The following is a 24,881-nucleotide window of genomic DNA, read 5'->3' on the forward strand; positions in this document are numbered from 1 at the left end:
ACGAGCAATCTGTCAACTTCTTCCAGACTGAGCAGGTCGAAACACTCTAAACCCAGAATCGAAGACGCACAAGGGGCCTCAAGTTCACTCACTGTTTCAACTATGGCAGGGAGGTCACGGCGGAGTGCCAAGACTTTGTCCATGAAATAGCTCGCAAAAGCCTCACAGCAAATATCCAATTCCCTACTATTTTGTCTGCCCTGTGTCAGAGCTGTCAAAGACTGAATCGTTCTAAACAATTGGGCTGGGCGTGAGCTCGCAGATGCAATCGCAGCTGCATAGAATTCCTGCTTAGCAGCCTTGACTGTCATCTCATAGGATCTCATAAACGTCCTATAAGATGCTCTTGATGCTTCATCATGGGCACGGCGCCACCATCTCTCTAGCTGTCTCAGGTCCTGCTTCATAAGCCACAACCCCTGGGTATACCAGGGGGCAAGCCTAGAGAGAGAGCGCAGAGGATGCCGGAGAGTTATCTTATTGATGGCTATGGAGAGTTGGTTATACCAATCCTCCACAAGGTCATCCAATGAGCTGCTAGGGGCATCGGATCCCGCAGAGCCATCTGAAGCCGTACAGAGTCCATTTGGCTCCGCGGGCAAGCTAAAATCTACTCGCCGCCTAAACAGGGTCAGGGTGGAACATTCAGACGAGCCTTCAGGGCATAGTGGTCCGACCATGGAACTGCTGCAGCAGTAATCCAGTCCACTGTAATCCCCGCCGCGAAGATCAAATCGAGTGTGTGCCCAGCCTGGTGCGTGGGAGTTGCTACAAGCTGGGAGAATCCCAGTGCCGCCATGGACAAAACCAGGTCCGCAGCCTGATTGGAAGCCACGTCATCGGCATGGACATTGAAGTCACCCAAGACCAAAAGCCTAGGGTGCTCCAATGTCCATCAGGGGTGGCAGGCTGCTGGCCAGTGCGTTAGGTGGTCGGTACACCATCCAGATTGCCAAACTCCCCTTGGTCCCCAACATCAGGTCGACACACTCTATGCCCGTGATCTCCAGCGGGGGGAGCGCCCTGAAAGAGTAAGGCTCCCGTATGAACATCGCCGCCACCCCACCCTTAGTCCGTGATTGGTGTAGGACCGCAAACCCGGGTGGGGCAAGTTGGGTAAGAGCTACAGTCTCCCCATCCCTGATATTGATATTCTATCAGTTAAGCATCAGGACCTAGTCCTCTGACTATTTCTGAAAGAGTTTACTTCAGAGTCATTGTTTTGGAGGAGTAGCATTCACCTGCAGAAAAAACCTATCAGGGTTTGCTCACTACTCTGGAGTTATTATCCTCTATTCAAGTTTATACTGTTACAGTCTGTAATACTGAGTGAACAGTCTCTTGTTTACATAATTTGTAATTGGATTACTTAGATATATGAGAAAACAATATAAAGGATCTTATTTTAACTATTTTGATATTTATTTCACAGTTCAGAAGGATTAAAAGCTGAAAGGTCAGCTGTGGTGTGCATGCTTTTATGGAGAAACAAAAAAGCAGAAAGGAAACAAAGCCATCCATTTTTACAAGGCATTTCGCCCCAGGTGAGAGCTTCTTCATAAATTGCATCTTGGGATCAATTTCTCTCTTGAATTCTAAGTTACAAGCATTTCACAGCTCCTTAATTTGCAAAAAGCTGAGCAATATTGCTTCAGAGGGGCTGCAACTCAGTGGTAGACAGAGCAAGTGCTTGGCATGTGGGTTTAATCCCTGGTAACTCCAATGAAAGGACAGGTAACAGGTGGCTTGAAAGAACAGTGCCTGCCTGAGACCCTGGAAAACTGCTGCCAGTCCCAACAGACAAGCCTGAGCTAGGTGGACCAACGATCTGACTCTCTTTACTTTTACCCTAATCTTAAGAACATAAGAACCATAAAAAACATAAGAAGAGCCTTGCTGGATCAGATCAGTGGTCCATCTCGTCCAACATCCTGTCTCACAGTGGCCAATCAGTTCCTCTGGAGGACCAACTACAGGGCATAGAGGCCTTGATGTTGCTTCCTGGCAGTATTTAGAGGTTTACTGCCTGTGAATGTAGAGGTTCCCTTTAGTCGCCATGGCTAGTAACTACTGATAGACCTATCCTCCATGAATCTAAAAGGTAAAGGTTTCCCTTGCTTGAAAGCGAGTCAAATCTGACTCTAGGAGGTAGTGCTCATCTCCGTTTCCAAGCTTAAGAGCCAGCGCTGTCTGAAGATGTTTCCATGGTCATGTGGCCAGTATGACTAAACGCCAAGGTGCACGGAACACTGTTACCTTCCCCCCGAAGCGGTTCCTATTTATCTACTTGCAATTTCTTGCTTTCAAACTGCTAGGTTGGCAGGAGCTGGAGCCAGAGACAGGAGCTTACTCTGTCACAGGGCACTCGGGTCTCGAACTGCTGAGCTACCGACCTTCTGTTCTGCAGCTTCAGTGTCTTAACCTCTGAGCCACCGCGGCCCCTCATCCATTAATCTAATTCCCTCTTAAGCCATTTGTGCCTGTGGCCATCACTACGTCCTCTGTCAACAAATCCCATATTTTAATCATATGTTGTGTTAAGAAGTATTTCCTGATAGCAACATTCATATATTATACAGGCAACTGGAAAATGGAAAATTGCCATAAGTGAACTATCTTAAAATTTAGGGAAGTGGAACATAAATACGCTTGTGTGATGACATTTTTTGTAACCAGAGGAGTGAAATATTCCACAGAAATCATGGGGTATCATGCCAAAAATGTATTAGCAGAGTAATTAATGCAGCAACGGTGCACAACCTGATTAAAGAGGAGATAAAGATTTATTGAGGAACTAAAATACTTGATAGGAAAGAGGAGAGACACAGAGAGATTCCTAACTACATTTGTAGCTGAGAGAGGAGACTGAGGTGAAGAACTTCTGAGAAGAAAGCGGAAATTGCCCTAAGAGTAGCAATCTGGATACAGGCAAGAAATGACACTCAACAGTAGAGAAGATGCTGACCTCACTTTCCTATTTAATTTTCTTCCTGCTGCCCCCTTCAGGATCTTCTCTTCTTTGGACACCAGACATTGTCTTTTCCACCAAACTGAACCATGATTTAGGTTCTTGTAGCATTTAATTTTCTTATACTGCACAAAACAAGGGTGCTCAGAGCAACAGTGTATAAATTGATGTCCAAGCCTCTGAATTTCTAAATTATAATCTGAATACTTGTCACTTAATTATCCTAAAATATGGGACGCTTTGTCCAGACATAACCAACAATATTGCTCCTTTTTTTCCTGTGAACAGCTGCATCAACTAGAAATGTTTACTGCAGGGCTAAGGAGCAATCTATACAGACTGTAACGTACAAAATAGAAGAGATTGACCTGGGAAAGGAAAGGTGGTTAGGCTGGCATTTGCTCTTCCTACAGTTGTCTAGACTGAAATGTCATTTCCAGCACTAGAGGGAGCCATGATCTCTCAGACTGATGCAGGAAATCCAGCTGCAGCTCTGGCAGGACGGTTTGGTAGGCACAGTCTGATAATGAGTTTGTGCAGGGGAGGGGGGGTAGGCAAATGGTTCTTGGAAGGGGTTTGAACAAGGTTCAGAGCTGCGTAAAGGACAGGTAGACGGTTCAGACCTGAATCCAGTATCACTAAGTACTACAACCAAGCATGCATGCTTCCTGACCACAGATGCCCAGTGATAAGAGCACCTGCTTTGTATGCAGATGGTCACAGTACCTGGTATCTCCAGTTAACAGGACAGAGTGGTGGGTGATATGAAAGACCTGAGACCCTGGAGAAATGCTACCAATCACAGCAGACAATACTGACCTTGATAGACCAATAGTCTGACTCAATATAAGGCAGCTTCACATGCGGACCCTGTTTCAAGGAGCTGTTGTCATGTCCACCAGGATGGCAAAGAATAGAATTTCCCATCTTTTCAGTACTTACAGGTGAAAGGAAGTCAGTGATTTTAAGAACAAAAATAGAGGGTATTCGTTGTTTTGTGCCCTGACCCAGATAGCTCAGGCTGGCCCCATCACATCAGATCTTAGCTAAGCAGGGTCAGGGCTAGTACTTGGATGGGAGTCCACCAAGGAAGTCCATGGTTGCTGTGGCAAAGGCCAGGCAATGGCAGACCACCCCTATTTGTCTCTTGCCTGGCACTTTACACGCATCCATATTAATTACTTTTAAATAAACTCATTTAGTTTTTCCTATCCTAATGCACCTTCGCATCAGGTCCCCATATATAATGTGAGAACAATAATTGTCTACCTTGCTGGGATAGCTACACTCAAGGGTTTTTAAAAAGGCTGGAACAATGTTGCATAAATGTCGGGCATATAAGAACCAGCAGGACTGAGAGACAGGGTGGCTATGCAGAAGGAAGTGCAGGTACAATACAAGGTAGAGTCAGTGCGATGTAGTAATTAGAGTAGCAATGCAGAGCTGGGGAAACCTGGGTTCAGACCCCCAACTCTGACATGAAAATCTCCAAGTGTCCATGGGTCAGTTCCCCTCCCTCAGTCCAACCTACCTCAGAGGATTGTTGCAGGGCTAAAATGGATAGAGATGTGAATTTCTTGGAGAAAGGGCAGGGGTCGTTTCGTAGAAAAAGAGCTAGGGGGACTCATTAGCATAACTCATTAGCATATGCCACACCCCCTGACATAGCCGGAAGTGTGTCATAAGGCCACACCCCCTGACATCACCGGAAGTGTGTCATAAGGCCACACCCCCTGACATCACCGGAAGTGTGTCATAAGGCCACACCCCCCGCTCCCAACGGTCCCGGCTGCCGCCGCCGGACTTGCAGCTCCACTGCCGAGCCCCATGAGGGGCCCGGCGGTGGACCTGCAAGGCTGGCGGGAGTGCAAGGAAGCCCCGCCAAGGCCCTCCCTGGCCACAGGCAGGCAGGGGTGGGGAGAGGCGGGGAGGAAGCAACTTACCCTCCCTCTTCTCCTGCCTCCTCCTGGCTGAATGAGGGCCGGAAGCAGGGGGTGGGGCTTCATCATGTGCCCCGCCCCCCGTACCTCACCCGGGGGAACTGCGATCCCCCGCGTTCCCCCCCGAAATGACCTCTGAGAAAGGGTATGAGAATGACAGAGACAAAAAGGGACTCCCCTCTCAGGTAGCATGCTGTATAGAGGGGTGAGGAGGAGGAGGAGGACTCTCCCTGATCTGTGTGCTTGCTCTACAGTTTTACAGTGGCTCCTCCAACAGTGGCACCATCAGGATGCTGGTAGGAAGCAGAGGCAACATATCCCTCCCCTGACTTCTTCCTGGAAGTTCCCATTCGACTGCCATCACGGGAATCCACAGAGACCCACACAAACCCCCTACTGTCAGAGTCAGAGCCCTCATCCAGGCACATTGAGACAGCTCTTAGTGTGCTTCCTGAAGGAAGGAAGGGCAGGAAGGACTTTATCATGTGCCAGACCTCTGTAGTAGTAGCCTGGCCTCCCCCACTCATATACCCTCTCACACAAACACACCCTTCAACAAAAGGGACAGTCAGATACTTAATAATAAATACGATCAGTTTCTTCAACTTTTTGTATACAGCTATTGGCGTTTGTCATTATACTGTTGGAATCCCCACCTCTGCCACTACCTTTCAAATTTTTTTCAAATATGAAACCAAGAATTAGACCCAGCTTTACCCCGCCCCACTTTGCAGGAGGGAATTATTATTTATGTCCTGTGCCTGATGTGGTTTTTCTGCTAGCACATCTCATCTACACTGACTCTTCATCGCCTCACTCTCCTCTCTTCCTTGTTGCAGTTAACATTTTGACCGCCATCGCACTATCCCGCCTGGCTACTCGCACCCAGAAATCCTCCTACTGGTACCTTCTGGCTCTTACAGCTTCTGACATCCTAACTCAGGTCTTCGTTGTCTTTGTGGGCTTTATAGTGCAAGCTGCCATCTTGTCTCGTGATGTTCTGGGAGCCTTTGTCCACACCATCAATGTGCTGCAGTTCACAGCCAATCATGCCTCCATCTGGGTGACCGTACTGCTGACTATAGATCGTTATGTGGCACTTTGTCACCCACTTCAGTACAGGGCTGTGTCCTACCCTGAGCGCACCCGGAAGATAATAGGTGCTACGTTTGCCATATCATTGGCCACAGGAATCCCCTTCTACTGGTGGCTAGATGTCTGGAATGACGCACCCACTGCCATGGACAAAGTCCTCAAGTGGCTTCATTGCTTTATCATCTACTTCATTCCTTGTGGTATTTTCCTGGTGACAAATTCTGTGATCATCTACAGGCTCAAGCACTCAGGTAGACCCAACCAGCGGTTCAGCAAAACTACAACAATTCTGTTGGCCATTACAACTGTCTTCATTGTTCTCTGGGCTCCACGGACAATTGTCATGATCTACCACCTCTATGTGACTTCAGTAAATCAGGACTGGCGAGTACACCTAGCCTACGATATAGCCAACATGGGAGCCATGCTCAACACCTCCCTCAACTTCTTCCTCTATTGCTTTGTCAGCAAGACCTTCCGGCATACTGTATGGGAGGTGTTGGTCTCCTACAGGCTCCCATGTACCCAATCACTGAGGAAGAATAGTCCCTCTGATCCAACTGTGAAACCACTGGGAATTTTGCATCATACTTCACTGTAGGAAGATTACCTTCCCACTGCATCTAGATATTATTGTGTTACTATGCTGAATGATCCCACTGGTGGACCTCCTGATGGCACCTGGTATTTCTGGCCACTGTGTGACAGAGTGTTGGACTGGATGGGCCTTTGGCATCCAGCATTGGCATCTCTTATGTTCTTATGTAATGATCCCACAGTTCAACAAGCCACTGGTTCCCTTGAACATATATGTTTGGTATATTACTATGGTCCAGAACTGAGGACATAGGCAACATCTGTGTAGGATCTGACCAGCATGCATCCCTATGAATGTATATGTGCACCTGTAGCATTATGAGTGCATAGATACAGAAGGAGTATTGGAGGAAGAAAGATGAACATTTACAAAGCACAAAATTAACACACCGGGCATGTATGCACCCAGGAAGCAGTCAAGTATAACACTCTCCCAAATGAGACAACAGAGAACTGGTCATCTGCATCCTCTGATCACACAGTAAGTCTCTGTTGCCTTGCGCCCACAACCATTCAAAATCCAGGGAATTAGAGAACATGTATGTAAACACTCATTTCGCCATGCAAGTAGAGGCTACAGGAGACTGGCTTTCTGCACGGTAAGAGTAAGCAGATGGGTCAGTTTCAAGTTCAACAAACCATTGTGTAGAGTAGTAGATAAACCGTTGTTCAAATCACTACTCAGCCATAGAACTCAGCAGGCATCCTTGGGCCTCTGTCTCTCAGCTGAACCTACCTCAAAGGGATGGTGTGAGAATAAAATGGGATTTTCACATTTGCTGCCCTAATCTCCTTGGAAGAATGATGGAATGACATAAACGACATGGCTTCTTCCAGAAAAAAGTCAAACTGCTCTCTTCAGCTCCTGTTTATCCTCTTCTTGCTAACCTCAAGTGATCAGACAAACATCACTGTTGAAGTACAAGTTGTGACAGACATCAGAGATACTGGTAGATGCACATAGCTATGCTGTCCCGGGGAACAAGCAAAATGTAATAGGAGAGATCCCCTCTGCACTGATGACAGCTTGTTATGTGTGGCGAAGGAGCATCACTTCTGGCTTCCCCAGCTCAAGTTCACAATAAACGTCCACTTCATGATCAAATATCTCAGGGCTTTGTGTTTCTTTGTATGTATTATCTCTCAATGCAGCACACAGAAAACATTATGACAGAATGGGACACTGTATATTGTATAGGATAGTCCACCCACGCCGGTCCAGGAATGGGAGGGAATCCTGTACCTTTTGCAGTACATTAAACAACAACCCACAGAGGTAGGCTACCCTCTCTGGATTCAGAACAATATGCCACCAGAACCTCTACAATAATCCCCCTCCCAACCTAAGATAAGAGGTTCAAAATCTCAGTTGGCATCTAGGGTTTAACACATTAGCAACTCTTCCCAGAGATGCACAATATTTTAACCTCCAATAGTAGTGTATGTGGTCAGCATTTAGGCTACAGGATTTTAGGCTTGGAATTCCAGTTACAACATCAAAGACAGGTTAGAAATAAGAATAATTTTTTATTCAGTCCAGAGCACTGCAATTAAACTATAAGAGGTTACAAGATAAGAAAGGCTAGGGCTGTTTGCCTTAAATACACAGTACAAGATGCATATTTATCAAGTTCAGGAATCCATCAGTCCAAATAGTGTCCAGGGGGGAGAGATGCGGAGCGTGGGGCAGCAGCCAGAGCTCAAGAAAACTGGCAAAACAGTTTTGAGGGAACACAAAACTTGTCCTGTAAATGCCTGAGCCAGGATAATCCATTCCACATTTTTGAGAATACTGCCACTCATCACATCCCACCCTTTGCTCTGGCTGCCATAATATTTGCCTTTTCGGTGGGTTTTTCCTCTCTCTGTCTTCCTCTGAAAAGCTCCTTTCATGCCAGCTTTCAGGGCCTATCAAATATGACTGCATCCCAAGGAGCTCCATGTACCACTGCTGGGAGAAAGCTTGGCTATGTCCCACCTAGCTAATGTGTAGATCCAAAATGAAATAAACAGGAAATACAGTGTAAGAGTTAAATACACAAACACACCACTGTGTAAAAAGGCTTTGCTGGACATCAAATAAATCTTATTGCACCATTCAATAAATGTATGTTATATAAAAAAAATACTTGTTTATTACTTCTTGAAAATGGCAGCTAATCTGCTCAGTAAATGTTGCAACCAACCATATAATACAAAAACTTCATAGAAAAAGGAGCTAATTGGCTCAGCAGCAATTATACATCTAGTCTTGAAGTCCGACAATCTTGGCTTTGATGTGCAGCTAGAGACCTGGCAAACTTGGCAATGGGAAAAGGTGCCCAAAGTTCCTCATTTCAGGTGTAGCCTTTATCACAAGCCAAAACACCTCTTTAGATAACAGGAGAAAAACTTCACAAACTTGCCACAAAACGTCTTGTAAATTTTAAAGCACATATCACGCCATTAATGTTCAACGATTTGATAGCAGTCCTTAAAAGTTTAATTACTGGCAAGCGAATACATATACAGTGGTGTGCTTGTGTAATGTGTACCTGTTCTCTTGCATGTGTGTATGCACAGAGGCAGTCCGTTTTAAATACTACATCTATACATGCCCACACACACACGCATTCATCCAGGTTTCTATATGCATATTGGAATCAGAAATACACATCTGTAAGTCCAAAAACACTCCTGCTTTGCAACTGGAAGCTTCTTGTCTTATCTATCAACCAGAGGCAGAATGAAACCTCCCTCCTCTTCTAGTTCTCAATGAGTCTGGAATGGACCACATCACACTGCAGGTGGGGACTCATGGTCGTATCCACTTCCACAGAAAACAGTCCCTACTAGGGTTGCTGGCTGTGGGTTGGGAAGTACCTGGAGATTTTGGGGGTGGAGCCTGAGGAGGGTGGGGTTGGGGGAGGGGGGCTTTCAGCGGGGTATAATGCCATACAGCCCACCTTCCACAGCGGCCATTTTCTCCAGGTGAACTGATCTCTGTCATCTGGAGATCAGTTGAGATCTCCAGCCACCACATGGAAGGTGGCAATCTTAATCCCTACACATAAGAGAAATCGATGTTAGAAAGAAAGGAGCAGCATTTGACGTGGCTGACCATGACCTGTCAGCCTACCGCCTCACTGACATAGGAGTCCGTGGAGTATCCTTGAATCGGCTTACTTCATTCCTCCACGGTCAGGGACAGAGAGTGGCACTTGGAGATAGGGTGTCACCCCAACACCCTTTGGTGTGTGGGGTCCCCCAAGGGCCCATCCTCTCTCCCACATTGTTTAACATCTGTATGTGCCCTTTCACCCATCTGGTACAGAGTTTCAGGCTGGGTTGTCACCAGTACGCTGATGACACCCACCTGTATCTAACAATGGGTAGTTGACTGGCTGCCGCCCCACCTAATTTGGCTGCAGGATTGGAGGCTGTCGCTGGATGGTTGAGGCAGAGCTGGTTGAGATTGAATCCATCAAAGATAGAGGTCCTGTGGCTGGGGGGGGGGGTTGATCTGAAGTTGGGGTGCCAACTCCCAGCTCTGGACAGCATGCCACTAACACCAGCAGGGGTCATTTCATAGAAAAAGAGCTAGGGGAACTCATTAGCATAACTCATTAGCATATGCCACACCCCCTGACATCACCAGAAGTGTGTCATAAGGCCACACCCCCTGACATCACCGGAAATGTGTCATAAGGCCACCCCCAACGGTCCCGGCCGCCACCGCCGGCCTTTCAGCTCCACTTCCGAGCCCCATGAGGGGCCTGGCGGTGGACCTGCAAGGCCAGCGGGAGTGCGAGGAAGCCCTGCCAAGGCCCTCCCTGGCCCCAGGCAGGCAGGGGTGGGGAGAGGCAGGGAGGAAGCAACTTACCCTCCCTCTTCTCCTGCCTCCTCCTGGCTGAATGAGGGCCGGAAGCGGGGCGGCCGGAAGCAGGGGGCGGGGCTTCGTCATGTGCCCCGCCCCCCAGTACCTCACCCGGGGGAACTGTGTTCCCCCGCGTTCCCCCCCGAAATGACCTCTGAACACCAGCACCAACCGTCAAGAACCTTGGTGTGCTCCTGGATTCCTCCTTATCTATGGAGGCCCAGGTAGCGAATGCTGCCTAGATGACATTCTTCCAACTGTGCCAGGTCAGGCAGCTAGCACCCTTCCTCTCTAGCCCTGACCTTGCCACAGTGATCCACGCAACAGGTCACCTCAAGGTTGGATTACTGAAACTCGCTCTACATAGGGCTACCCTTGAAGCTGACCAGGAAACTACAGCTTGTACAGAACGCAGTGGCAAGGGTACTTACAGGTACCCCAATGTCAACACACATTCAACCTGTGCTTTGCTAGCTGCACTGGCTGCAAATTGAGTAGCGGACCCACTTCAAGATTCTGGTTCTGACCTTTAAGGCCCTTAACAGTCTGGGACCAGCGTACCTGCAGGACCACCTCTCCCAGTATGTCCCCCAGAGAGCCTTGCACCCAGAAGATTATTGTTTCCAATGGAAGGGGCAAAACAGCAAAAAACAATACAAATTAAAAGCAAGGGCAATAGAAACCCTGCAGAACAGAATCAAACTCCCAAAGAACATGTGCAGTAGAAACTAAAGGTGGAAGGCATTTTTGCAAGCCCTGCAGAACCAGTGCAATATGCCCAGCAGAACCAGTGCCACTGTGCCACTGAAAACCCAACAGGGCTAAGGTCAAGCCAGGAAAGTACTCTTGGGGGAAATGTCTGGCACAGGTTCAAAAGTGTATACAATGGACTACACACACCAAACACACAGGGAGCCTCACCCTGCCCCCAGCTCCTCTACAATCTCTACAAGCTGGGTGTGGATTACATTTCTCGCAGGGCTCTTTTTGTAGCAGGTACTCATTTGCATATTAAGCGACACACCCCTAATGTAGCCAATCCTCCAAGAGCTTACAGTAGCTCCTGTAAGAAGAGCTCTGTAAGCTCTTGGAGGATTGGCTACATTAGGGGGTGTGGCCTAATATGCAAAGGAGTTCCTGCTACAAAAAGAGCCCGGTCTGGGGTCCAAATTACAGATTCCCAAAAAAGGGCTCCCCAGTGTTCTCTCTGGAAAAGATGGCTGCAGTTACGGGAGTCTTATGGAACAGCTCAGCAACAAGCCAGTGACAACAAACTCACATGGAAACTTCCCCTGGGCAAACTTCACCACCCCTCAGCCAGACACTTGAAGAAAGGCAAGTATCCCCCTTATGCTCACAGCCTCCCCAAGTCTCCAAAGACAGATTTCAAAGGAAAGAAAGGCAGACCAGACATCCCCAAAGTTTCGACAGGGGCTTCCCAAAATACCCCACCGGAGGTTGGAAGACACCCCAGCCAGACACAACAAGGAAGGGAAGAGTACCCACAACTCTCACAGCACACACACCCCGAACTGAAAAACACATGTCCAGAGCACAACACATCATCACCCTAGGTGTATTCTTCTGCTCTACAAAGGAATGGAAACATGTTAAGCTGGCACACACACCCCTCCAAATCTCCAAAGGCAAGTTCCAAAGGACAGACCGACAGGGAGAGGAAATGTTTCTCAATGGCAGGGGCCCGTGACTAGAACAGGTGGGAGGCACAGCTGCTTTCACAACCCTGAGTCCACCTGAGACTCAAAACCCAAAAGGGCGCAAGGGCATATGTAGACATGGTGGCTCAAAGCTCTGAGAGCACCTGAGATTCAAACCCGAAAAGGTGCAACAATGTATGTAGATGTGGTGGCTCAAAGCCCCGAGTTCACCTGAGACTCAAACCTAAAAGGGTGCAACGATGAATGTGAATATAGTGGCTCGAAGCCCTGAGATCACTTGAGACTAAAACCCGAAAAGGTGCAACGATGTATGTAGACATGGTGGCTCGAAGCCCTGAGACCACCTGAGATCCAAACCCAAAAGGGTGCAACAACAAATGTAAACGTGGTGGCTCAAAGCCCTGAGACCACCTGAGAATCAAACCCAAAAGGGTGCAACAATGAATTTAAACATAGTGACTTGAAGCCTTGAGACCATCTGAGACCCAAACCCAAAAGGGTGCAATGATAAATTTAAATGTGATGGCTCAAAGCCCTGAGACCATTTGAGACTCCAACCCAAAAAGGTGCAACAACATAAGTAGACGTGGTGGCTCGAAGCCCTGAGACCACCTGAGATCCAAACCCAAACCCATGTACAACGACGCATGTAGACATGGTGGCTCAAAGCCCTGAGTGTCAGAACCCACAGCCAACAACGGAGTAAACGCTTTCAAGAAAGGTTATACTTTTATTGAAGAGCTATAGATGCATTAACATAGTCACTGTTAGAAATGGCAGTTGTCCCTTGGACATAATAAGATATAGGGCATTTGTATGCACACACACACACACACACACTGCGCTGGCCAATTAGGCACCCTCCTGCGCACAGCCTAAAGCCAGCAAATTGTTTCTAGGCGAAGCTGGGAACTGTCCAGCTTCCACGGCTGCCTGGAAAGGCAGACAACACACACTCCCACCTGCACATCATTATAGATAAGCGTTTTGGCGCCAAGCATAGACAGGAATGCGAAAGCAATTTACACAGAGTCTGACTGAGCATCCCAAACCCCATGGCAGCATAGCTGACACTGAGAAGGATTGGCCATGCACAGCAATCATCTCCTCAATGAGGTGAGTGACTGCTTCTGGGGCCCTCCCCCTAGCCCTATCAGATAGCACTGCTTTGTACCCTGAGAGAATGAGCTCTTGTAGGGTGGCCTAGAAACAGTGAGTGACTCGAAGCCCTGAGTCCACTTGAGACCCAAACCCAAAAGGATGCAACGATGAATGTAAACTTGGTGGATCAAAGTCATGAGATCACCTGAGACTGAAACCTGAAAAGGTGCAACAAGGTATGTAGACATGGTCCATGAGTCCACCGGAAACCCAAAACCCAAATCACAGTGCTCAGAGCCACCCCCAGGGCTGAAATACACAGTCAGTTCTTGGAGGACAGGGCAAAGGCAGGCATCCCCAGACTTTTGACAGCAGCTACCCAAAGTAACCCCATGGCAGCTCAGAGGGTGTAACAAATGTGGGCCCTCATTCAAGGCACCCACCAGCAATGTTCCCTTTAAGCTGTGGAGTCTTGTGAGCAAAAATTCTGCCTTTCGCGCTACTGGTATTAAAGTGGTGAGCAAGCGATTTGGCTGCTGCATGAATAAGTTTGCTCTGGAGCCCTCCTTCCTGAGCCAAGACAAAAATCTGTGAGCTGGAGGCTAAAAAACTGTGAGCTAGCTCACACAAACTCAGCTTAGAGGGAACACTGCCCACCAGCTAAGGCTTAAACACACAGGTACAGAGCACACCCACCGAGGGGGGGGTATTATTCTATGCTGCAACTGGGGCCAGAGTGCATCCATCCATCGGGATGAATTTCTTTATTCCGAGGATGTGGAAACATGTGATGCTGGCAGGGTCACCCCTCAGGTCTTAAAAGACAGATTATGAAGTACAAACAGAAAGGCATCCGAGGCATCCCCAGAGTTTCAACAGGGGTTCCCCAAAATAACCCCATGGCAGCTTGGTGGGCATCCCAGCCAGACACCACAAGGAAAGAAGTGTACCCACAACACTCTGAGCCCCTCCCCCTGGCTGAAAGACACAGCCAGTACTTTGAGGACAGATGGAAAGGCAGACATCCTCAGACTTTCGACAGGGGATCCGCAAATTACCCCTACAGCAGCTGGGAGGGTATAATAAATGTGGGCCCTCATCCAAGGCACCCACCAGCTACGGCTTAAACACACAGGTGCAGAGCACACCAACCAAGGGGGGTGTATTATTCTACTCTGCAACTGAGTCCGGAGGTCACCCATCCGTCGGCGTGAATTCTTCTGCTTCGAGGATAAATGGAAACACACGTGAAGCTGGCAGGGCCACCCCTCAGCTGGACACCACAAGGAAGGGAAGCATGCCCAAAACACTCCCAGGCCCTCTCAGGCCCAAATGCATAGATCCTCTGGTCACAGTCCACCCCCAGCTGAAATTTCTGATTCTTCACCATCAGTGGAATACATTGTACAGATAAAAGATCACCAATTGTGATTGTGAATTGTACAAATGCAACGGAAAGGGGCAGCCAAACAGGAGCTTGCTTGTACAGGCAGATGTTTATTTGAGGTAGATGTTTACTGACGTGGATGTTGTTCCATGAGGTAGGTGTTGTGCTATGAGGTAACTGTTGGTTCATGAGATAGGTGTTGTGTTATGAGGTAGATGTTTGGTAGATGTTGTCTGCTAGAGGGGGACACCTACAGCAGCAGGAGCAGCAGGGAGTTGGGATGTGGAAGGGGGGGATGCTTCCCCCCCACTCTCTGAAACACTTTTTTCAGAGTCCTCTGCAAAGACTCTTAACAACTGCTGGTCTCTGGGCAGTGCTAAAAACCCTTTTGCCTCTTGGGAAAGCCCCACGGATGGAGCAGTGGAAGGAGGCTCTAAGACCCCTGGTGATGCCCTTCTGGGGTGGGGCTCTGGGGGTGGCAGAAGGCTGAGTTTAGTGCCCGGCAAATGGGGGCCACTGGTACATGGTAGGGGAGAGCTATTTCCCCCCACAACAAGCACTCCTTCCACCCACTATCACCCTTGTGGTGTTCACAGTCAGGAGGGGTAGGTATGAATGTGGGCCCTTGTCCGAGGCACCCACCAGCTAAGCCCCTGTGCTTGGCTGGAGCAGAGAGACTGGGTGACTCAGAGCCCTGAAACCATCCCTGACACCCAAGTCCTGGGAGAGTATATAATTGTGAGCCCTTATACGAGTAGCCCACTAGCTAAGCCCCTGTGCTCAGTGTGAGCAGAGAGACTTGGTGGCTCAGAGCACTGAGTCCACCTACACCCAAACCCCAACAGCAGAGAGCAGATCTATCTATCTATCCTGAAGGAATCATGTCATCTTCCACATTTATCCAAGCACGAAGTTCCAATCCTTCTGTATACTGACGATGCAATGATAATGTCTTGATCAATAGTGGACCTCCGCAAGGTGATAAAATTTTTGAGCTTTACTGTTATCATGAGGACTTGTACAAGGTCATAGTATTCACCAAAAGGAAAAACGGGAAAATCTTCAAATGGGACATAGCAGGCCAACCTATGGAACAGGTCAATCAATTTAAATATCTGAGAATCCACTTTGAAGCATCTCTTACATGGAAAATACACTTGGCTCTAGCAAGGAACACAGCCTTAAGAGTAGGGAGGACAAATGTAAAATACTTATTCATCAGGAGGTGAATTTGTCCCCTGGACCTTAAAGGTATTTAATGCTAAAGTTCTAAACCAATTCCTGTCTAGTGCAGAAATTTGGATTCAGGCTGCTTCTGAAAAAATGGACTCCATCCAGTATGACTTTTTTTGACGCTTGTTGACTACTCCTAGGTGTGTCTCCGGTATAGCACTGAGAGTGGAACTAGGCAAATTAGCAATGGAAGAAAGGCTCCGATAGCTGTCCTAACTCCCTGCATCTAACCCAGGTGGAGGGATAGTTGTAGAGCTGTTGAATTAAGTAAAGGAGATGTGGTTCAATGCCATATTTCTTCAGCTTTTCCCATAGCCGAGATTGTATCAAACACTGATTTTAGGTCCATGAAGGCAGTTGCCAGATCACAATCGGGAGGGGTTGGGGGGTATGAAATCTGGGTCCTCCTCACTGCCAAGGCACCCAGTAGCTGAGCCCCAGAGTGAGCAGTGCTTGGGGTGAGCAGAGAGACTTGGTGGCTCAGAGTCCTGAGTCCACCTACCCAAACCCCATAGCAGAGAGCAGATCACAAGCAGAAAGCAATTAATCTGCTCTGCTTTTAACAAGCTCTGTGCCTCTCTCTCACCAGCCAACACAATAAAGGACGAGAGGGAAGCTGACTGAATATATAGCATTCTGAGCCCATAGAACGGGAACTCTGTGATTGGTGGCCAGCAGTGCTTGCTAAGCTTTGAGGGCTCCTATTGGTGTTTCCAAGGCTGGAGAATCCCCCCCCCCCCATTGCCTTAGAGTTTTGTAAACAGTTTAATTGATCGGTACCAGTCTGTCTCCATTCACGAACTGCTATGAACAGCACTAAAAGTTTATGGTGGCAGAACTTTCACTTGTGAGCTGTTTTGTCCCCATCCCTAATTATAATGCAGGGGTCCCCAGACTTTTTGAGCTTGCAAGCACCTCTGGAATTTTGACAGGAGGTGGTAAGCACTACCCCAAAATGGCTGCCACAAGAAGTACTGCCAAACTCAAAATGGTGTAGCCACAGGAGGCAGAGCCAAACCGAATACCTCTTTCCTAACACACACTGGGAAGAAGGAAAGCCTAAATGGGGAATGTAACCGTACACTGATTCAGGAAAGCCCGGGAGCTTATCAGTCTTCCTGATCCTCCAATGGAAAACCCTTTCATTTGAATGAGAGCAGCCAATAACAAGACCTGCCTTACAATGGCCCTGCCCACTTTCTGAAAAGCTTAGCGAATGCCAAGGGAAGTATTGGTGGGCACCATGGCGACCACAGTGAAAACTGTTATGATTAGGGTTGCCAGGTCTGGGTTGGGACTGGGAGATATCGGGGTGATACTTAGGGTTGCCAAGTGTAAATTCCTCCGGAGCGGGGGATTCCCGTCCGGCGTCTGGAGCGTGACGACGCTGGGCATGCTGGGGCGGGGCCATGACCATCCGAGGGAAAACCATAGAGTTTTCCCTCGGATGACCGTTGCCCCACCCCCAGCGTGCCCGGCATGGTCACGTCACGTCCGGGTGAAGCGCACGTCGGGGTGGGGTTCCCCCTGGGACCCGATCTGACGGCGGCGGGGAACGGGTCTCTGGGGCGGGGGTTTCCCCACCCCCCGGGGGGACTTGGCAAGCCTAGTGATACTTGGAGATATCAGGGTGGAGCCTGGGGACAGTAGGGTTTGGGAAGGGGGAGAAGAAGAAGAAGAGATTGGATTTATACCCCGCCCTTCACTACCCAAAGGCGTCTCAGAGCAGCTTACAAACTCCTTTCCCTTCCCCTCCCCACAACAGATACCCTGTGAGGTAGGTGGGGCTGAGAGAGCTCTTGACAGAAACTGCCCTTTTTCAGGGACAGCTCTTATCAGAACTATGGCTTGCCCAAGGTCATCCAGCCAGTCGCAAGTGGAGGAGTGGGAAATCAAACCCGGTTCTCCCAGATTAGAGTCCGCGCACAAACTGGGAGAGACCTCAGCAGGGTATAATGCCATAGAGTGTATCTTCCAAAGCAGCCTTTTTCTCCAGGGGAACTAATCTCTATTGTCTAGAGACCAGTTGTCATTCCAAGTGGTCCCCATCCACTACCTGGAAGCTGGCAGCCCTACTTAAAAGATACTGGCTTTGGCCTTTTTTGTACATCCTGCACGGTATTATCCAGCTCTGTTTTTCCTCCCATCAGAATGAGATTCAGTTTTGTGTTCCACACACACTAAAATTAGGCATGAAAATGGTTGGATTTAAAATACTGGCTACAAACCACACACACTATTCCTCTGTTTGCAACCTGCCTGCCACAGGAGGGCAGAAGAGACAGGTCAGAAAATGGAAGAAAGAAGTGACAGACTTGCTTCAAGTTTTTTTTTGTCTGTGTTTCTAACACTTTGGCCTAAACCTTGTTTTCTAGAAGTAGGAGAAGAAAGTCCTGCTTGTCAACTAAGGGCTGGCTGCCGAGGAGAGCCGTAAAACTGAATCATAACTGGGATTAAAATAAACAAATACAATCCTGCAATATAGGATAGCCAGCTTTTAAACCGGTCCCTCTAGATGTTCCTTTAATATCAGTTTGATCTACAGCAATTACCAGGTGATGTTATTTAGCTTCAGCTGCCCACTTCCTTATATTAAACCTCTATTAAAGGTAGTGAACATTTTTTGCCTGACCAGTTGGCAACTTTACCGCAGTGGGATTTTTGTTTTTAAAGCATGGCTGTAATCCAGTCACCTGATTGTCAAGGGATCCCAGCCTCCTTGCTCGGTGCGCTTGGCTCAAAAGATTCCCAGTCTGGAGCTGAAAAAAAAGCTTGTGGTCCCACCCTGTCTATTTTTCTAAGCAGTGCGTTCAAGATCCTGTGGCTTTGCTTGGGCATGTGTTTTCAAGGCTATTTTGGTAGTTCCCATCAAGCAACGCAGGGAGAAAAAACACCTCACATGTTATGTGAAACTGTAGGTGCTCCTTCATGGGGGAAATATAAGGGTTTTCCAAGAGAATTTCTGTTTCAAAAGGTGGTAGCACTTGAGAGAGGAACCTTTGCAAGCAACCCACTACTTGTCATACCGGTTAAATAACCTTCCACGGGCATTACAAGTCATAATCCTGACAGCGATCTTTTTAGTTCATAAGCGTTAATGTTTATTAAATGGAATGTTATTTTAAACCTACTAGCTTACTTTAATTGGGGAGGATTCTATTTGGCCTTGATTGATTCTGCCCCCCCACCCTCCACCCCCGGGATGTTCTACAAAATTAAGGGCTACAGATCTGTTCTCTCTGAAAGTCTTTTATGAAAGACCATTTAGCACCAGAATTAAAGTTAGCGCTAAAGCAGTGCTAGTACAGTGGGGCTATCCGCCTCGTGCATTGTACCCCACACAAAATGAATGGTGGGTAGCCATGGGGCAGAGAAGAATATTAGCCGAGCTCTTCAAAGACTCAAACTATTTTTTCCTTTAAAAAATAAGGAATGGTAAAAACACTCCAGCAGAGGTTAGAGGACATGAAAAATACAGACAGATTAAGAAGATAGCCAGTGTTTTGAAATGGCAGAAGTAGCTTTGCTTGCACTGACCATGGTTTAATTTTAATTTTTAATCTTTTTAAAATGCTAACGCAAGTATTCCTACTGTAGGTATATATCAACAAACATGTCACCACAAGGAAAACAAATGCTTTTTAAAAAAAGTTTTGAAGAAGGTTTTCAAAACAGTACAAATGTAGGATGGGGACATTAAGGGTATGGCTCATCACCAGTAACAACTCAGGGACAAACCAAAACCCACAGTAAGTACATCACTGCAATTCACAATGGGCACACTGGGGAGGGGGCAGGAAATTACATTGTCCCATCAACAACGTGTTGCCATTCAGTGTTGGGAAAATGCAGCTTCCTTATAATGAGCATGATTACTGGAAATAAGGTTCTTGGATCTCCCATAACAATTGAGCACTCACATGGAAGCACCTCCCTGATGCAATAAAAGCAGTCGTCTGAAAGACTGTGAGGCACAGATTTTTACTGACATTGTAAGGAAATGGCTACATTTCTGGACTAACAAGAGTACAATCTACCTCTCTGTCTGTCTGTGCTTCTGTTCAGCCCTGATGAACTGGGATAGAACAACCACACTTCTGTGCTTTAAAATCATGTTTAATTTCTGGCAGCTCTTACCTTCTTTGGCAGATTTTAATTAAACAGTAATTGCTTGCCAGAAGGGGCTACATTTGCTAAAATTCCAGGCACAGTTCCAGAGGTAGATTGCTGTCCCTTGAGTTAACTGGGAAGCTTTGACAGGTGAGCAGAGGAATCATAAGGGGTGTGAACACAACACATTCTCAGAGCAAAGTCCACGTCACTCCATATGTTTTATATGAGACTTTGTTGAGTCATTCAGTAACTTCTCCCAGCTTGGATCAAAGTTGTGTTTTTTGGGGGTTTTGGCAGGCTTGGAAAGATTCAGGCATTTTGGGAGACAATCCTGCATTGAGACCTCAGTGGCACTCAAAAACTACATCCCCTACATCCACAGAGGATGGCACAGTAAGAAAGAAAACATGACACACACCCCTTCTTTTTTTCCTCCATTCCTCCACTGCTGGCTATTTCCTGCCACCTTTAAGGCCCATTACGCACCCACATTTTACTGCAGATTTTCAGAGCAGTAAGCCTTTAATCTTGACTTCAGATTCTGTGCCCACCTTACACACAATTCTTTTTCCTCTGGTGCATTTATTCTGCAGCAACAATTTTAAAAACTCACTTTTCTAAATCATGCTGGAATGTCACTTGTGATGTGTGGGGGGGTGGCATCTAAAGGTTTTTTTTTAATTTACGCAATGATCCTATCGCAGCTGTGCAGTAGTGTCCAGCAAGCACCTTCCATTTAAATCCACATAGTTCAGGTTTGTGCATGCATTTTTGCATTAGTTCACTGAATGAAAGGGAACAGAAAGGAAGGTGGGCAAAGGGGGAAATCCCACTGTTGAAATTGGCCAGACTTTTTCTGAAACTGACAAGCAGCTGTGAAGCCCCATTTTCCATATTGCGGAGCACTAGGGGATTCTCTGCTGTGTTATTAGCCCTTGTGAAAACTGGGAAAGAGCCACACAATCTCAATATAGGGAAACACATTGAGTGTACAGAATGCACAGTAGAACCCAGTGACACTGGCATTGCAAGCTGTGATCATTGGCAAAGTGTCTGTGGTGCAAAGTCGGCTGCAACTCCACCATGCTTTGCACAGGGCTACAATTTGTATGGGGGAGGAGTCCTCTGGCAGAAGCTCTAGAGAGCTTTTTTAGTCTTGTGGCATTAAATTGAAAAAAGAGAGGGGAAAATGGAGCTTGTACACCAATGAAGGATGAAGGATGACAGAAGGTGGGAGGAATGACCTCAGTGTGGGTGGTGAAGTGGCCTTCAAGGAGCAGGGAAAAGGCGGGGGGGAATCCGAGGGAATCTGTATGCTTTTGAATTACCTTCACCTTGGTAGTGAAGCAAGGGGAAAACCAGCACAAAAGCACTCTCAGAAAACCCAGGAAAACAGCGACCAGAAAGCGAGCTGAGTGCTGAAGGGAGGCAAATCATTGCAGAATGAAAAAGAAAACCTGATGGACATGCACAGTGAAAGTGAGGCAAAACACCTGTGCATAATCGGCCTAAATCTACTTTCATCACCTAGAATAAAGACATAAACATAGGCTCAGTTCATATATCACATGAAACCTTGGTTTATTAAACTAACAGTGTTGTGTGATGAAGGCCAATCCACTGACGATAGTTAGGGTATCGTCAAACCAAAGTCTGTTTCAAGTTGGGTTGTTAATTACTGCAGGTAGTGTTAACTATGCATACATCCTGGCTTAATGCTTGTTCCCAGGTGACACTCTCGCTGCAGTGCAGGCCAGGATACATTATTTTTATGTATTTATTTATTTATATCCTGCTTTTTCCCTCTGATCAGGGGCCCAAAATGGATTTTCACATCATTTCCCTTTCTCCACTTAATCCTTACAGCAGCCTCCTGAGGGTAGGTTAAACTGAGAGATTGTGATGGGCCCAAGGTCAGCTTTTGGGCTTCCATGGCTGAGCAGGAGATTTGAACCTGACTGTCCCAGGCCCTAGTCCGACACTCTAACCACAGTGCCACACCAGCCCTCAAGACCAGCTAGGTCTCTGTGTGGGAGATGGGGGAAGGATCAGAGGCAATGAAGACAGCATTTGTTCAAGAAACCCAGGATTTCAATGATCATAGGTAGGATGAATTCAGATTTCACAAACTAACCCTAGTTAAAATAATTCATTTTTCTGTATCACATCTGAACTCAGCCTTAGATTTCCAATCTCCTGTCCTCAATTGCCTCCCGTCCACCTGAGAGACACAGGTGACAACTTCATCATGAGAAGAAGATCCTTGAGAAATTCCACAGGGACTTCAATACATTGTACCTCACAGTCCATGTGAGACTGCTGTCACTTTCTAGGCTTCACTGTACAACTATGCAAGAAATATATAAACACCATCTAAGGTTGTCAACCTCCAGGTAAGTTCTCTAGTATTCTCCTGTTATTACAACTGATCTCCAGTCTACAGAGATCAGTTTTCCTGGAGAAAATGGCCACTTTGGAAGGCAGACTCTAGAGTATACCACAGACTGTAGGTGAAAACCTTCCCCACATCCCCCTCTGCACATGTACCACCCCCAAACCTCCAGGAACTTCCCAAGCAGGAGTTGGCAACCATAACCCCATCTTATGCTGGGAATCAACTGCCTGGTACCCTGCCAACTCTACCCTGGGAAATTCTTGGAGATCTGGCAGTGTTGCCAGTGGAAAGTTGAATTTGGGGAGGGATTTCACCTATAACCTTCCAAAGTTTGCCCTCCAAAGCTGCCATTTTCTCCAGAGGACGTGATCTCTCTTGTCTAGGGATCAGTTGTAATTCCAGGAGAACTCCAGGCCCTGCCTGGAGGTTGGCAGCCCTATGTACATCTACGAATGCTTGACAGCTGCCATTCAGAACACACTGTTAATCCTGTCCTGAAAAAACACAGGTTGGCCACATAGAACCATGGTGCATAGTTAAGCCCTAAAATAAAACTGTGTTTGTTCTAATCCTTTGGGGAGGAACAAATACCTGTCACATTTACATCAAATGTCCCTAAAACTACAGTGCCCAGTAGGGCAAGTGAAAAGATAACTGAACAAGGCCGGACAGGACAGGCCCAGCAGAGAAACTAAGACAATACCACTGCTCATGGCCTACAGTTCCGGGCTAAAGCTTCTCCTGATCATCATCAAGATCTAAAGTGTTTCCTGCGCATGGATCCTTCCCTGCCTTGGGGGTTAAGGCCTGTCTTTGTCTGGAGCAACTACTCACCACCAACAAGGGACCTCTTCACTTACACTCTCTTCCTCTCTTGAACTGGAAGAATCCAGTAGCCAAGGTCACTCCCAACACTGCCCTGTTAACAACAAACAAACAAACAACAACAATAATACCTCAGCTAATAGGGTTGTCTCCTCCCCCTGCCCCCCTTCCATGAGTGATAGAGTCATTAGGGGCTGATTGGATTCACAGGCAGGGACAAAGACAAGGCTGTTGTTGCTCACAACACTCACAGTGCCAGTTTGACTTCATCTACTGTGTTTGAACAAAAGATTCCCTGTTCGTGTTGATCTGCCCTCAGGCACTTTTGCTTGCTGGGTTCCATGGCCACGCTCATAGTAAACCCCCACATGAACACATCATGTTGATGAAACCTGATAGCTACTTCTCAGCCACCTCCGCACCTCCCCTTGCCCAGAGCAGGCCAGCATCACTGAAAGAATGCACTCAGCCGTAAAAATACATCTGAGGAAAAAGCCCATATATTCCAATAGCACAGATTTTTAAAAAACTGTAATATCTAATGAAACCAAATACATCAAATCAAACAGGTAACTGGGTAGAATTTCCAGGCTCCAGGTCGGGGCTGGAGATCTCCCAGAATTACAATCGATGTCCAGTGTAATGTATTCAGCCTGACATGCCCGGACTTGCCCGGGCTGGCCAGGCACAATTCATCTGTAGCTTCAGTCGAAAGACAAAGGATCCAAAGGATCCTAGCTGGCCCAATCAAAAGGGCTAGCTTCCCAGCCGGGAGACCAATGGTCGCCCGGTTACTGTAAATAGCCTATCGGGAGTAGGGGATCCTAGCCGGCCCAATCAAAAGGGCTAGCTTCCCAGCCGGGAGATCAATGGTCGCCCGGTTACTGTAAATAGCCTATCGGGAGTAGGGGGTGTGTTTAGGTGTACTTGGTGGCGGGTTTTCTCATCCAGACAACGGAGATCAGCTCCCCTGGAGAAAATGGTTGCTTTGAAGGTGGACTCTGTGGCATTATGCCCCACTGAGATCCCTCCCCAATCCAACCCCCATGCTCCCCAGGATGCACCCCAAATCTTGAGGTATTCCCCAAGCAGTAGTTGGCAATAATAAACTGGGCGTAAGTTACAACTCTTCTCTGTCAGGAGGCAAATGATTCAGCAAGATTGATTTGTCACAGGATTCCTTGCAGATGGAAATGGAAGAGGATTCCAAGGCATACTTCAGCACCACCCCACCCAAAGGTCTGTACCAGTATAACAGAGTAGTGTTTGGTATTGCATCTGCTCCAGCTATCTGGCAAAGGGCAATGGATCAAGTTTTACAAGGTATCCCAAGAACACAGTGTTACCTGGATGATATTATCGTGATAGGTGAAAGTGATAAGGAACATCTAAAAATCCTACAAATGGTATTGAAACACTTAGAAAAACATAGGCTAAGGGACAACTGGGCAAAATGGGACTTCAGTACCCTACGTAATACAGATGCACAAGGTTTACATAAGTGACCAGAGAAAACTAGGGCAGTGCTGGGAGCCACAAGGCCCAAAGGTGTATCACAACTTTCCTAGGCTTTGTAAATTATTATAGTTATACCAAATCTGGCCAGTGTGTTTCATCCCTGCCTAAACTGTTTGTTGCAGAAAGGACAAAAGTGGAGATGGTAACAGGCCTGTGAAGAAGCTTAATCACAGG

General features: G+C 47.3%; 1 protein-coding gene across 1 annotated transcript in view; it reads left to right on the forward strand.

The window, feature by feature from the left end:
* GPR142 (G protein-coupled receptor 142) overlaps positions 1-24,881 on the forward strand; it is a 48,262-nt gene that overhangs the window by 8,828 nt on the left and 14,553 nt on the right. Inside the window, exon 3 of the mRNA XM_015408589.1 lies at positions 5,748-6,524. Within this exon, the coding sequence (XP_015264075.1) occupies positions 5,748-6,524 (777 nt within the window). The remainder of the gene's footprint in view (positions 1-5,747; positions 6,525-24,881) is intronic.

This window comes from Gekko japonicus, unplaced genomic scaffold (genome assembly GCF_001447785.1).
Source record: "Gekko japonicus isolate JY-2015 unplaced genomic scaffold, Gekko_japonicus_V1.1 scaffold57, whole genome shotgun sequence".
NCBI classification, from domain to species: Eukaryota; Metazoa; Chordata; class Lepidosauria; order Squamata; family Gekkonidae; genus Gekko; species Gekko japonicus.